Raw genomic sequence first — 14,257 nt, forward strand, 5'->3', positions numbered from 1 at the left:
GCTTCAAAACTGCCAAATTGCCTCTAGCAGTAGCAGCACTACGAATAGATAAAATGCCAACGCGTAACGTTGTTATGTGCATTACAAATGTAGAAGGAAGCATAGGGATTCCAGTGTTTTCCGAGAGAGTACGATCTGCGCAGTCTGCATCTAACCATCATCATCGTAAATAATTTACATTAATGTTAGAACAATATATTTAAGTATGTTTTAGAATTAGATCCTACCACTTATTAGTTCTGTTAGTACTGTCGTTGGAGGAGGACTGCTGAAAGATGAAGTTACATACATCCGTATATTTTATGTATGTATGCATGCATTCCTTAATGCGGGGGAGTCGATTTTTTTATCAGAGGGTCAGAAAAACGGATATACGAATGCGTGGATATGGCCAGCTCGAATTCAATAGAATGTCGTTGGTTTTTCACGTTCGATTTTGAATTGGTTGACCTGTGGGAAGTTCAGTATTCTCGCGATTAGCCAGCGGTCGCTCGCCATATATGTCTACGAAATTTTAATACCATAGCAACACCAAGTGTAAACTTGCACGTAAGGAGCCATAGGGCAGCATAGTTGACTCACTATTGCATATTCAATCTGAAAAACCGTAAGAGTTGTATGTACCATGCGGCAATGAAATACAGCGACGCAATAGCGTCGATGCTATCATTGCCTTAACCAATGTGCCCTAACCAGTCATGAATCACTTTTGGACGCATGGGAGCCTTAAACGGAATCTATGGCTTTAGCCCGGATCATAGCTTTAGAGACATGAACGGAATATATTGATGACGGTGGCGTCGTAGAACGACAAGGCTAGGGTGGCAGCCTCAGCGAGAACGGTTCCGTGAGGTGTTCAATGATACTGGTGAATCGCGTGCAATCAGGCCGAAACATGAACGTTTGTTGGCCATATGCGTAACTACCAGTGAGCAAATGGGAACTAGTATCTAATATTGGGCATTTTACTAGGCAGCCGGCAGGTCCCGCAGATCCGCCTCCGTTTCCGCTGTCTTATCGTCTATCCATCGTATCGAGTCGAAGTCGCAGCGGCGCAAAAGTTTTAACCGCTGCTCGAAAATAGCAGATCCCGGCCTACAGCTGATGACAACAACAACAACAACAGCAATAAGGACGATGACACTTGCTAACTTCGGCACTTCAACATGAAAAACCTCCTACTCTGTAGTTTTTCTCCCTCTTTCTTCCTTGAACACCCCTCTGTCCGTTCCCTACTTCGCCACATTTCGTGGGTGAGCGCACGATGAGGGGATTTCCTAGTTGCAGGCTTCTTTTACAGCTTAGGCCTCCTAAGATCCGTCTGATAGCTTGCTTGATAGCATGCACCGTATATGCCTGCGAAGTAATTATAGATTGTCGTAGGTGATGAAAACAGGTCCTGGACTGGCTCGAATTGATCGGCAACATGTGTGTTTTCCTAACACGTTTTAGTCATACAGCCAGTGTTGTATACAAGTGTTTAGCTGCCTAGCTGTAGTACAAGCGTAGGTTTTTAGCTTTTTTTGGCTTGAGTTAACTCAATCTGGTCGGCTATACTCAATAGGTATGCAACTGGATGCTAAACTCTTTATACACAACGTGTATTTGTATGTGTGTACGCATACGTATGCATGTATACGCATTATACATATGCATAGGTGTGTTCTTTTGTGTTTGTGTATGTATGTCTAAGGATCGTCATCTTGTGAGCTTTTTTTCTTTTCATCTTATTCTACTACGTTAAAGAGGCAGGGCAGGGGAGGCCAGGAAGCGGTCGATCGGCCCATCGGTCAGGCCTAGCCAAGCAAGCAAACGGACAGCAACGAGCCAGAATCTCGTTGTACTCGACAGCGGCAGCAGGCTACTCGCTGTTGCTACCGCTACTACGACTACAACTGATGCGTTTGCTGTAAAGGAATGTTGGTAGCTGGGGGCGGCAGGCGGCATTGGCAGCCCAACCGGGGCTTGCTGTTCTTTGATGGGTTTGAGGTGGCTGCTGTTTCAGTTCACTTTGGCCAGTTGGTTGGTGAACATCTGGTGATTGCGAACTGCATCGCCAGTGACGACGACGAAAATGACAACAACGACATTCGCTAGCCGGCTGGCTAGCTGGTTGCCTGACTGGTTGGTTGCCATGCTGGTGCTCTCGAAGCAGCTTTTGTTTGCTTCCTCTTTATCATCGTTTTCTTCGCCTGGGACAGAGCATTTTGGGGGTAGTGCGATGGCAGCAGCAGTAGTAGTGCGGATGGTGATAGTAGCTGTAGTGGTAGAGCGGATATGAACAAAAGGATGGACAGCAGAGCTACAGAAGACGAACTGGTGGTGCTGAACTACACGGACACACACTTACTCGCAGACAGAACTTGAGATAGACACATGGCCCATTCAGCGCAGTCAAGGTGGCTAGAGGGCGGTGTAGGAAGATGCTGAAAATTGCCTGCCACAATGACTGGTAGCAAACAGGCTGCCCTGCCGGCATAGTACAGACAGGCACACAGAAATGACGACGACGTCGTGCAGACAGGCAAGCGACCGGCGGGTTTGCAAGATAGATAAGATTCTGGATAAGTTGTACCATTGCTGCGCTTACTGTTACCGCTACTAGCTGTAGCGTGAGAGCGACTAGATTAGTGCTGCCGCAGACGCTGGTACGTCTTGACATGATGGGCCATAGCTAGAAGTTGTTGAGCTTTCTCTACACCTTTGTGCGCATGTGTTACTTTCGCAAGCAAAGCTCTGCTGAAGATTCCGATGCGAGCCACATGTAAGCTTCTGCTCTTGAATATTAAGAAATATCCAATACGATTGCATTCATGCCTGACTGAAGCATTTATATCTCTCCGGCTAACACACTTTTCTTCTGCATAGGCATTTCTCTAAGATGGGAAAATACTGTAACACTGCTGCTAGTCTGGTGTCCCATACATTTCTCTTTGTAATTTTTCTTATAGAATGAATGTAAGGGGTATGTAGACATTATCAAAGATGTCCGATATCTCAAGCATATCGGAATCCAGAAAAGGCTCTGTAGGTCAGTGCTGCTGATGTGATGCGATACGCATTTATTTTGTTGATTACATGGTAGAGCAGCAAAGAGAAAAAGGGAAGGGAGCATTGGATGAAGACGGGACGTTTTATGATGGCTAGATCTGTTACATCAACGTATATTAGAAAACGGGCGCAATCGTTCAATGGACCACGACTGCTAACGATTAAACTGTGCTATGTTCACTCTAGATAGAGATGTAGCTATCCCAGCCCAGTTCGCAGAGAAGAACTTGTTTATTAGATGGAGGCGCGTACAACTGTGCGAGTGTGCATGCATGTGCATCTCTATGTTTACTATAAGGGTAAAACACAGCCTTAATCTTGGCGACTAAGCGTCTGAACAACGTCATTCGCATGCTTATCTCATGATTCCGTTTGAAGCGCGAGATTCACAGCGAATTGAGTCCGAGATTACCCACTTATGTTTAATCTATAGTGCGCAACAGCAGTTATGAAAGTTCCACGGTACAAATCGATTCCGATATTTCAGGGAGGCCGTTTCTGCATGGCAGTCTTGAGTGAAGACATTTGGTGATCAAGCTGTGGTCACAAGGCCAGATTACAAATTGTTGACGGTCAATAAATTCCACTGCCAATACTACCCTGAGAACACTGTTCTCATTTTTGTAGAAGTCATCTCGCATTAGGGTCCTATTCACATTCCGTTTCATTCATAATCTATAATATAAAACTGTACGCTTACCACAAAAGTTGTCTACACGTATTCTCAGCGTGTACCATATGTATACCACTCATAAAACATTTAATTAAGTGAGAGGACCGTTTGGGTCATGAATAGTATAACGATGTCGCCATTATTTTACTTAACAATTTAACAGCAGGCTGTAACTCATTATTGGACCCATTTACGCGTACCGCACAATAAATAGTGGTTGCGTAGAGTTGTTCACTGTTGATTACAGGCAACAGTAATAATCTATAAAAAAAAATTGCAGAGTAATAATGATATGTTTATTTTTTCAAGTTGGTCAGTCACATAGTGTAATTGAGATGTAACTATCAAATCGTGCTTTTTAGAAAGTATGCTGTGTAAAGCCTGATACCTTGGTGCCCATTATGTTTCTTTATGAAAAATAATGATCTTAATCTGAGTAGTAATGCAGTAAACCAAAGAAACTGTATGTGGCTGCAATTTAAATGGAAGCATCCTGGCATCTGTCGTTTCGCTTGTTATATATTGGAGACCATTGGTGCCGTAGTAAACCTATTATATATTTACTGTCACATATACACAAAATCATAGAATATTACCTCTAAGAAAGTATTAACTGTATAAAAAAGGCTTAGGTTCAAATGGAAAGTACATGTCTAGAATTGAGACACTTTTCTGCGTTGCGGTTAGCTCATCAGGTTTATGCACAATAATTGGTCAGTGTCAAGGATTTTCATCTTCGACTTTTTTCGCTCAGCGGTATAAACATTGTCTAGCCCTAATCTCTTACGTATATATATATATATATATATATATATATATTTGTATACGCATTATATTGTGATTGTGTGTGTACGCTCAGTTTCTCTCTAATACGCTCTATTTGTATGTCTTTGTTTTATCAACAAATGAATTCATGTTGGTGAGTAGAGTCGCTGTCAGTTGCTATGGTCGTGCACGCTGTAGTTTCTCAAGCTACAAAAAACACAAGGTTCGTAGAATATGCGACAACCACCCATATATATTTATATGTTTCCATCCATGTGTAATATAATGGATCGAGGCGATTCGGCTGGCCAGCACGATACCGTCACACCGTTTATTACCAATAGGGCAACAGAAAAATCATCAGCATTATCATAAGCCAGAGATCACATCGCCCTCAGACGGTCGGGCTGTGTATATAGACATCTTCTATATTTTTATTAAAGAAAAGCGTCCCTATCTTCTCAAATGAGGACAAAAGCTGATTTCACACGTTTAGTAATATCAGCACGGGAGGCGGTGGCACAAGTAGGCAAAACGTTCTTCTTTCTATTTCTTTCCACCAACCGTCACACGACTCTTCTCTGAACACCAACTTCTTTCTCTTTTGTCTCTATTCCCCCATACACACCCCCATATGCCATCCGCCCGTCTATTTCTTCATCACGGTGTTGGCCGCCTGTTTCGGCTACTGTGTCTCATCTTTTCTTTTGGTCCTCGCCCCCCTTCTTTACCTCCCGGTGAGAACAACAAATAGCGAACTACGCACACAAAGGCTGGTAGACATGCAAAAAACCTGACAACGTCTCATAGGAGTTGCTGAGCCTCGTTTCCATGATGCAGCAGAAAGAATACGATGGGGGAAGCATTTAATTGTATAATGACTGTCCTATGTACAGACACATTGACCTATTTTTAAAATACGTGATCTCGTATATGATCCACGTATTTTTCGCCCGATGTTATAAAAGTAATTACAAAGTGGTGGTAAATTATATAATTGATTTATATGACATTTTTAATCAACGCAAACGAAAAATATTTATATGCCTGTCATTATTTTCAGCGGACGCTATTTCATACGTAGAAGCTTTAAGCCGCTAACTGCTAGCACCTCTTAACGTCGTCAGATGATGGACAAAAATCATATGAACTAGAATCCAATCGCGCAGTATTATGTGTATCTGCCACAAGCTACATCGACGCTTAACATTCAGTGCTACTTATCGTAGCTGAATAATGAGTTCCCAGGCGTCTCTGGAGGCTTAATCAGGTTCGATGTGAAGGAGGTGAGGCGACACCTTGAGGACACCCCGCTCACGTCTCTCGGCCTGTATCTGCTTTTATGTGCCGATGCTTGGTAGCAGCAGTACGACTGCTATACGGGTTGTCTTATGATAGCTTACGATTTCTTGGCAATGGGCTTAACAGCGGCAACACAGACAACATAACGAGCGAGAACGATTCGATGAGTAAGATGGCTGGAGAGCATAACACAGACTCAGAGTTTAGTTCTGCTGGGAAGTGAAAAAGGGAATGCGTGCCATTAATACACCTTGCTGGACTAGATTGGGGATAGAAGGCGAACGACGCTGCTCTTGTTGCCCGCAGACATGACCACCGTCATCATCACAATCATAGTCATCACTACATCGGCTGGCGCTACTGTCGCCGCATATGTACTAAAAACTACAGCATACAAACTAAAAACAGTTGAGTTGAATTGAATAAGAATTCAAAGCATTTTTTTTACAGCGGGTGCCACTCGACCCAGCCTCCATGCTGGCATCACCCCGTGCGCTCTCATCTACTGGCTTTACAGGGTTGATGGGAGCGTATAGGAAACTTATAAGGGTGGTAGTGAGGATGGGGCGAGGTTATATGAAACGCCACAGGCGGGTGGCTGATGGCTAAGAATCGTAGGGTCACACCATCTGGGAAAACGGCGCCAGTGCCCTCCCAACCGACGGTTAGCACGACAGTACCCACATCAACGATAACGGCAAAAGCGAGGCAAAGTATATCCCTGCTATTAAAACGCTCGTTGAACACCCACCGCTAAAAAGGTACAGTGGATGCATGGGGATGTCGTGTTTTTAAGAGGAGAGCGTGCGAGAGCTCGATTGGAAATTTCGACTGCGCATTACCCTTGATCGGGAATAGCTGTTCGTGCTGCTTTTGATATTTTTGAAATTAATTTGGGCGTTGTATGTAAAGGTATTACGCATGTAAACAAGCAGCGAAAATATCGTTTTCGTCACTTATTATAGATATCCAAATAAGTCTATGATTAGAAACCTTTATCAAAATATAAGATCGTGTCTCATGAATTGGTAGATTCGGAATTTCTATCTCATTCTTCTAACTGCGCATAGGCAAACATTACATCTCGTCCGAGTTTTTAGCGTGGTTGCCATAACACGTCAATCAATAACAACATTTAAACCGCTTTTAAAATGACAACAGTTAATTAATTGGTGCCGTTGAAAAAGCGGCAACAATAATAACTAAAAAAAATCTAAATAAACTATTATGCAATCGAACAATGTGCGCGAATATTAGAAAGGCCCGATACTGTAACGTTTATTCAACCGAGTGGCTATCACGTGGGGTATACACAGTAATTTGTTGATGCGTCCACATCTGCAGATACCCAGCCAGGCCAATATGTGACGAAGGGTTATTGCATCGCACACGCTTTTCGCTGATTCACATTATTGAAATGTATACCTCCAATCGTTTATGATTTTTGACTCCAATCATACCTTGATTTTATCTTGAGACGCTTTTTCTATCGTTCTCAATATGAAAATCAACTACACTTCTACACTAATTTGTTACGTTGACTAGATAATAAGGACTTGGTTAAACTGAAGCTATTCTTTTAATCTCTCTGTTTCTAACAAACGCCTACGCACAGTGTCAGAATTATGTAAGTTTTTTTGATTCTTTTTTTTCATTCAACAGTCCGATCTATTCTACACGTTTACATTACTGGCGCCCTTCGGCCGTGACAAAACGTTGAAAACACAGTGGTTACTACTTTCTCACAATTTCCTGGACGCTTCGAAGAAGAATCGGCCCTGTCAAATGAAAAACCTGCATTTTTCCCTCATATTACCCTTTAAATAAAAAAAACAGTAGCAGAAACCTTAAAACAGCGCGTGCGAGTTTCATCTAAACTTTATTCTCATATTTATCTGCATTCGTCAGCAATTAATAAAAAATATAAAAAACTGATTTGATAAACCGTGTTCAAGGAAGGACAAAATTATCAACTGAAACGTGCAACACAATTTACCGTCAACGATAGTAGCTTTTTCAACATACATATATATATATATATATATATATATATATATATATATATACACTAAAGGATTGACAAATAATAGTTTGTGTGAGACTTTCTTTTAAAAGATAAACCAACGATGCACAGAGATCTCGTGTTACTTTTGTGGAAAGGTTTTCATATTGTCCATATGTATATATATATGCCCGTGGTCGAGCAGAACTGTCGACAATATGGTACCGCCCTTGAAATAGCTTGCGTTCAGGTAGCTCTTCATTCCAGCCAATTTCGATCTTGACAAAGAACACATAACACAGGGTAGCCAATGCAGTTGGACAGTTAACAGTTCTTTGCAGATCTTCGTGCCCGCGTCACCGTTCGAACAACAAAGAATGGATCTGCTTGGCCAAACAGCCATTAGCCAGGACGCCAGCAGCAGATAGCTACTACGCCACACCATAGCAAGCGATTAAGAGCTCTGTAAAAGCCGTGTTACTCAAATAGTGTTCTATTTAGGCGATTGTTGCCTAGGCATTGGACCATTGAACAAACGTCCGGTAGCGTTGAATGCTCTACAACTCGGGACAACTAGTTTGCGACCTGGTCAGCCGGCCACGCCATAAAAGAACTTCGCTCTATTTGTCGCGCACAGAAATCCGTTTAACAATAAAAGAAGTTAGAAAAAGCAAAGAAATATTACTAAAGGATTTTTCACGGTAGGTGTTTCCAGAAGAATCTTAATTCTTTTGAATAAGTTAACCTTTCGTTGGTATACATTGTATTAACTATCTTCACAGCGGCGTCTGGCTGTGCTTGTGGATGCTTTGTTGAAGTAGTTAGAAGTGTAATAATGAGAACAACAATAATTATAGCTATTAACTATAGGCTTGTATCACTGGCCTCAGCGCAACGTCACTACATTATCCGTATATACGAGCCATGTGACACCAAAGCTTTCAATATCTTAAATACTAAACACGGCATTTTTCATCTTTTAATTGAAATATCATGCTAGAATGGGCTAGTCAGATCACTAGTAAGCTAATTATTTGTAAGGTAGTCTGTCATCGATGAACTCCAATAGGTAAGCCGTTTTAAGCTGATAATGAAACATATGTATATATCTATGGTAATGCATGTGCTAATGGATGGGCGCTGTTTAAACATGTCTTCGCAAACATCAGCCGGCACAGTGATTTCTTCCTCTTCAGGCTTTGGTTCTCCTTCTTTGAGTAAGACTTGTATTATCGTGGCCTTCGTTTATTGGATCAGTTTTGGAAGCTCATAAAGCCTATAATCAGCTTTTCAGATATTGGTAGTTTAACGGATCGCTTAGCAAGCTTTTATCGTCTGTACGAATCGTCACTTTGCGGCGCTGAGGTACGGGACGAAAGTAAGAGAAAAGTAGATAAAGAAAGAAAGACGACCGTATGTAAATAGTTGAACGAGAGACTGACTGTGTCGGCCGTTGCTGTCTGCGGGCATGAACAGAACGCGGCTTGGAGAAGTTTGTTGGACAACAGGATAGATAAAGTCAGAGGCGAAACGCAGAAGCCTACGACGAAATCGAGTCGTTATGAGACGGCATTAATTTTGGAGGCAGAAAGAAAGAAAGGCGAAACGAATAGAAAGCGCGTTTCCTGCTTGTCCGCCTGGATGTGTGTGTGCATGTCAACCTGTCCCTAGTTTCGATCCACTTCACGTCGCCTTACGGCGACCCGTAAGGCTAAAAAGCTAGAATAGAGATCTTAGCGGGTTGGTGACCATCCTTGAGAAAAGGACTGGCCGTGTTCACCAGGCTATCGCTCCGAGTCATTGTACTGCGGACACCATTTGAATACCACATATGCATGTCCGCAGCCTCACAGTTCTACAGGCAGCCTGTTCTCAATGTCTCACTCACTGACACTAGGTCGGCAAGTATGAGCCGATAGTTAGCAAGGTGCATCACCACAACGACCGCGTAGATACTCAGTCGTAGTCTACCTAGGATAGATATCCAGCCTGAAAGCCGGCAATTGGTCGGCCTGTTCTGGGGCCTCCATATCGCCGGCAACTACTCTTTGCTCGACTTATATTTAGAGATCTACTACTACTACAACTGTCCGTACTAACTCTGTTCGCCCAATGGAGCGACCAAACGAGAAAATGAGTGAGTGATTAACTGACTGAGTTGTTTGCGAGCGCGCGGCGTGCGTGCGTGCATCTGACAAAAGCTGTATGAGTGAAGGAGGCGAAATGAGAGATGTGTCAAGATGTTCTTCTTTTTCAATTCTCGCTTCCTCCTCGTCAATGGTGACAATCACCTAGTAGATCATCTACCAGGAGAAGTTGGAGAAGAAGGAGAGGGAAGAGGAGGAGGAGTAGGAGAACGACGACGGTGACGATGAAAATCAACCATCGCCCTTCGTCTGCTTCTCTTGTTTACTGATTGTGCGCTTAGATTCCACAGGCACTGCTACTATGTAGTGGAGCCAGTACGGCGATCCTTCGTGCATTCTGCTGATACGTCCAGACTGCGCCAGTCCAAATTTGGCCGGAGGCGAAATACATGTAGTGTAGGTAGAATAACGATGATGATGGTGATCATAACTCTGACTTGATATGGCTGTACATTTCGAGGCTTGAAACCTGCTTTTGTTTCAGTTAGGGCCATTTGATGTTGAGGAAAGAGGCTCATTTTCCATTTTCGAGGAGTGGAGGAGACAGCGGCAGCAGGCGCGGCAGTGCCGAGACGCTCGTTTGGGCGGTTGTCTTTGCTTTTTCGGCTGCCGCTTCCAATGGCTGAGGTGGTCGGAGTAGTTAGTCTGATTGTCTGCTTGTCAGTCGCTTGGAGTGCACCACTGCCCGGGAAGTAAAAATGGAATTGTGTTGTTATTGGCGGTAAGCGCATTAATACTTAGAAGACGTTATCGAGTCGAGGTCGAGGTAATAGCAACAGTACCCTGGAGTTAAGAACCTTTGAGTGTTCTAAACGTCACAGCAACGGCGAACTAAACGGTAGACCAAAACGATTCAACAGGAAGAGGTTCGAGAGAAAGACGGATCGGTTTCAACCAGAAAGGAACATCGCTACCAGCAGCAGGACAGTTGAAATAAGGAAAAACGATGGGTTAGAATAGAAGGCTGTAGAGCAGCCCAAGAAAGAGACACATAAAGGAGGAACATGAACCAAAAAGTTAGGTTGAAAATGGGTCTAAAGTGATGCAGACGCCAGCGGCGCGGTCACAGCGGCGATTGCGCGACGGCTATAACTGTAGAGAATGTAGTCGACTCATAGTGCCTACCTGCGCCGGTTCAACCTAGGACAATATGAATAGGAACGATAAAATGGTTTTTGCTTTTTCTCCAGAAAGCAGAGCCGAGTAGAAATAGACACAAGAAGAACGAATGATTATAAGATGAATTCAAAAGGACGGCATTCACTTAAATGGCTTCTTGGGCGACGGGGCATAACTACACAGACTGTCGTTATCTCTTAGTCATGTCTTTTCCTTCGTCTACATAATGCGTATAGATAGGTACGTAGTAAGGAAATAAACACCAATTCTACTATATAATACATGCGTACTTTCATCTTATGACCGAACAGCAGAGAATCAACGGAGTATCAAGAAGAAAGCGAGTTAGACAGTCAACATCGATGTCAGACCGGAGCCATGCTAGTCGTCATTGTCGGCGCTGCTGCTGCGGAACAGCGCACCCACTTTGTATTATTCTATGTACCGGCAGAGGTTGACAGCTAGAGAGATCTCGCAGCACTGCTTTACCTCATTTTACTTGGCCTTGCCTTGAGGGTGCATATCGTAGCCCATCGGTGAACGTCAGTATTCATTTACTACTGATAGCTTCCTATTCGGCACATTATGCAGATAAATCGGCGCTGACGTTGACCCTGCTATGCAAAAACGGATATCTACTCCCCAAGAAGCTCCAGAGATGACACTAAAAATAATATACTGCATTGCTGTGGTGTCATTTTAGCCAACTGGAACGGCTTAGCCAAATCCTACATATCAGTCAGCTACGACTTACGGGGTTGAAGTACAACCTAATAGGAAAGAATATATAGTATATGCACACAGAAAATATGTATTCAAGCAAAGCACATATTTTTTAACAAGCCGTTTCGATGTGCTCTAGAGCGTTTGGGAGGCGGGTGTAGATTAGGAGCGTTCGCCTTTTCAATTTTAATATGTGTCAACGCAGCAGCAACTACAGAAGGAGCAGCGTTAGTAACAATTGTTATTGTAGCAAGTAGTTGTTGGCTGCTAGCCTTGTGTACGAGTAGTAAATAACACAGTTTATTAGTCGACTCTATTCAGTCACAGAAGGCTACGAGAAGCAGCAAGTGAGGGAGGGAGAGAGAGAGAGAGATAGAGAGAGAGAGAGAGAGAGAGAGAGAGAGAGAGAGAGAGAGAGAGAGCAAAAGTCTAAGAACGTGTCAAGAAAATAACGACGTGCAACCATGAAATCGAGCGACGATCTGTTTCTGTAGCGGCCGTAGGCCTCCGTTTACAGCATAGAGGTTACAGGATTGTAGCAACTAGAGCAATGCAGTAAATGGCCCCAAACGCGAATACGCATGAGTACGTAACGACAGATGAGTACAGATTATAATCAAAGGCACGCTACATAACTACGTAGGTAAAAAAAATCATACGTATGCACACTCACTCGCGCGTAGAGTCCAATCGTAAAAGGTGATGGGCTGGCCTCCTATCGTTATCTTATATTAAAGGTTAAGAAGTCAGAAACAGAGTTCTTCACATGCCGAAAAAGGGGGTGTCTACAGTAAGTGAGCTCGTCAACGATTTTGCGATATTTCATCGACTTCGTCGACAGTTCTGTTTGTCTATTATACGCATACGTATAGGATATTGAACGCAGAGAATGTATGGTCACATGTATCCGGGTGCATTTTCTCAATGAAAAATAAAGAAACGTATGCATATGTAGAACCTCAATGCTGGTTTCTGCCAGTCGATGAAATATCCATAAACCTCGCAGCAAGGAGCTGAATTTGTAGAAAGTTACACGGATAAAACGGACTACCGCGCCCTTTTACAAACATTCATTTTCACTCCCCAAAAATGTTGCGTAGCGGGGGCCCCGTTTGGTTGGCCTTAGAGACCCACCGGCTCAGACATCGTCGCTGATTTCATTGACGATGTGCCACCTCTTTCTTCATGCGTCTTCCTTTATTTCGTCGTTTGCGTGAAAAAATTGGTTGTTATTGTCAACGTTGTTGTCTGCGGCGCCTCAAAAATCAGCAATTTTGCTACTGTCGAGCAATGGTGGTCGTCGAATCAATCAGCAGTCAGGTTTCGTGAAACGCATTCATGTACAAGAAAGAAAGGCATCTTCATCTTTCCTTCCCTTTCTCCTAAGGATTTGGGCTGATCAGTAAAAATCTTAATGGAGATGATGATGGCGGCTCATGAGGAATGTCACAAATCACGTATGCGAAAAAGATTTGCCACACCCCGTCAAATATATACCTAATAACACAAAAAAAAAACATGGAAACAGATGAATCCTGTAGATATTTTTGTAGCTACATGGTCTTTTTACCTATCACAGAGTGCATATCGTATGTGTGTTGTCTTGAGATGGTAACGAACATTTGTGTGTATTAGTCAGCTATATAATGTTCACGAGCGTATTTACGAGTTCCTCTAACTCACTAAAACTTTGAAAAAGGTTTTTAGAGTCAATAATATAGGGCACCCATAAGTACATTATTATTACAAGGTAGCAAAAATGAAATACGGTAAGTATAAAGGGATTGAAACGCTGAGGTGCACAATCGCTATTACTTTTATAGTAACACCCAAAATAAGCCGTTAGCTGTGATCTGATTCGATCTTCGATTCTTTCTTTGTTCCGCAGTGTCCCTGTCAACCGGCGTCATCATCCGTTTCGATTGCATCTCGTGCTGGCGCTCCTACCGCGCCAACTATTGCAACAATCTCAGATAATCTCCCTCCATCCGTGTCAGCTTACTACACGCGGCAAGTTCAGCCGCAAGGACCGATGCAACAGGAAACTCCAACAGCGTCCTTCGACCTGGAACGGTTCCGTCGTCCTGTCGAATCACCCGCTTTAAGCGAATCACACAGTTCGTTGGCAAGCTCGCAACAGCAGCAGCAGCTGCACCACGGACAGCCTTCACCAGCGCAGCAAAAGTTAAACAATTCTGGACCTCACCGGAAGGATGGCTATCATGATCTGGAGGAGACATCATCAGAGTCTAGCTCAACGCGAATTCCTTCTCGTATGAGCGGAGATCCGAACGTCACTACTTCCACAGAAAACGACACTCGTCAGCTTATGAAAGGAGGATCGGACAATCCAGCCAATAGTCCTCCACCACCTTACTCGGCCTACTGCGCTGTGCCCTCATTGACAACAACTACCACAACGACACTGATCCAACATGCGATTCTGCCGAATAAGGAAGAAAGGTATTCATGCAG

The 14,257-nt window shown here is 43.3% G+C and overlaps 1 protein-coding gene across 3 annotated transcripts in view; it reads left to right on the plus strand.

Moving 5' to 3' along the window:
* LOC111268244 (uncharacterized) overlaps positions 1-14,257 on the plus strand; it is a 61,484-nt gene that overhangs the window by 45,095 nt on the left and 2,132 nt on the right. For all 3 annotated transcript variants that reach the window (XM_022847106.2, XM_022847104.1, XM_022847105.1), the window contains exon 2: positions 13,671-14,245. In XM_022847106.2, coding sequence (XP_022702841.1) covers positions 13,671-14,245 — 575 coding nt within the window. The remainder of the gene's footprint in view (positions 1-13,670; positions 14,246-14,257) is intronic.

Source organism: Varroa jacobsoni, unplaced genomic scaffold (assembly GCF_002532875.2).
Source record: "Varroa jacobsoni isolate VJ856 unplaced genomic scaffold, vjacob_1.0 scaffold_1268, whole genome shotgun sequence".
NCBI lineage: Eukaryota > Metazoa > Arthropoda > Arachnida > Mesostigmata > Varroidae > Varroa > Varroa jacobsoni.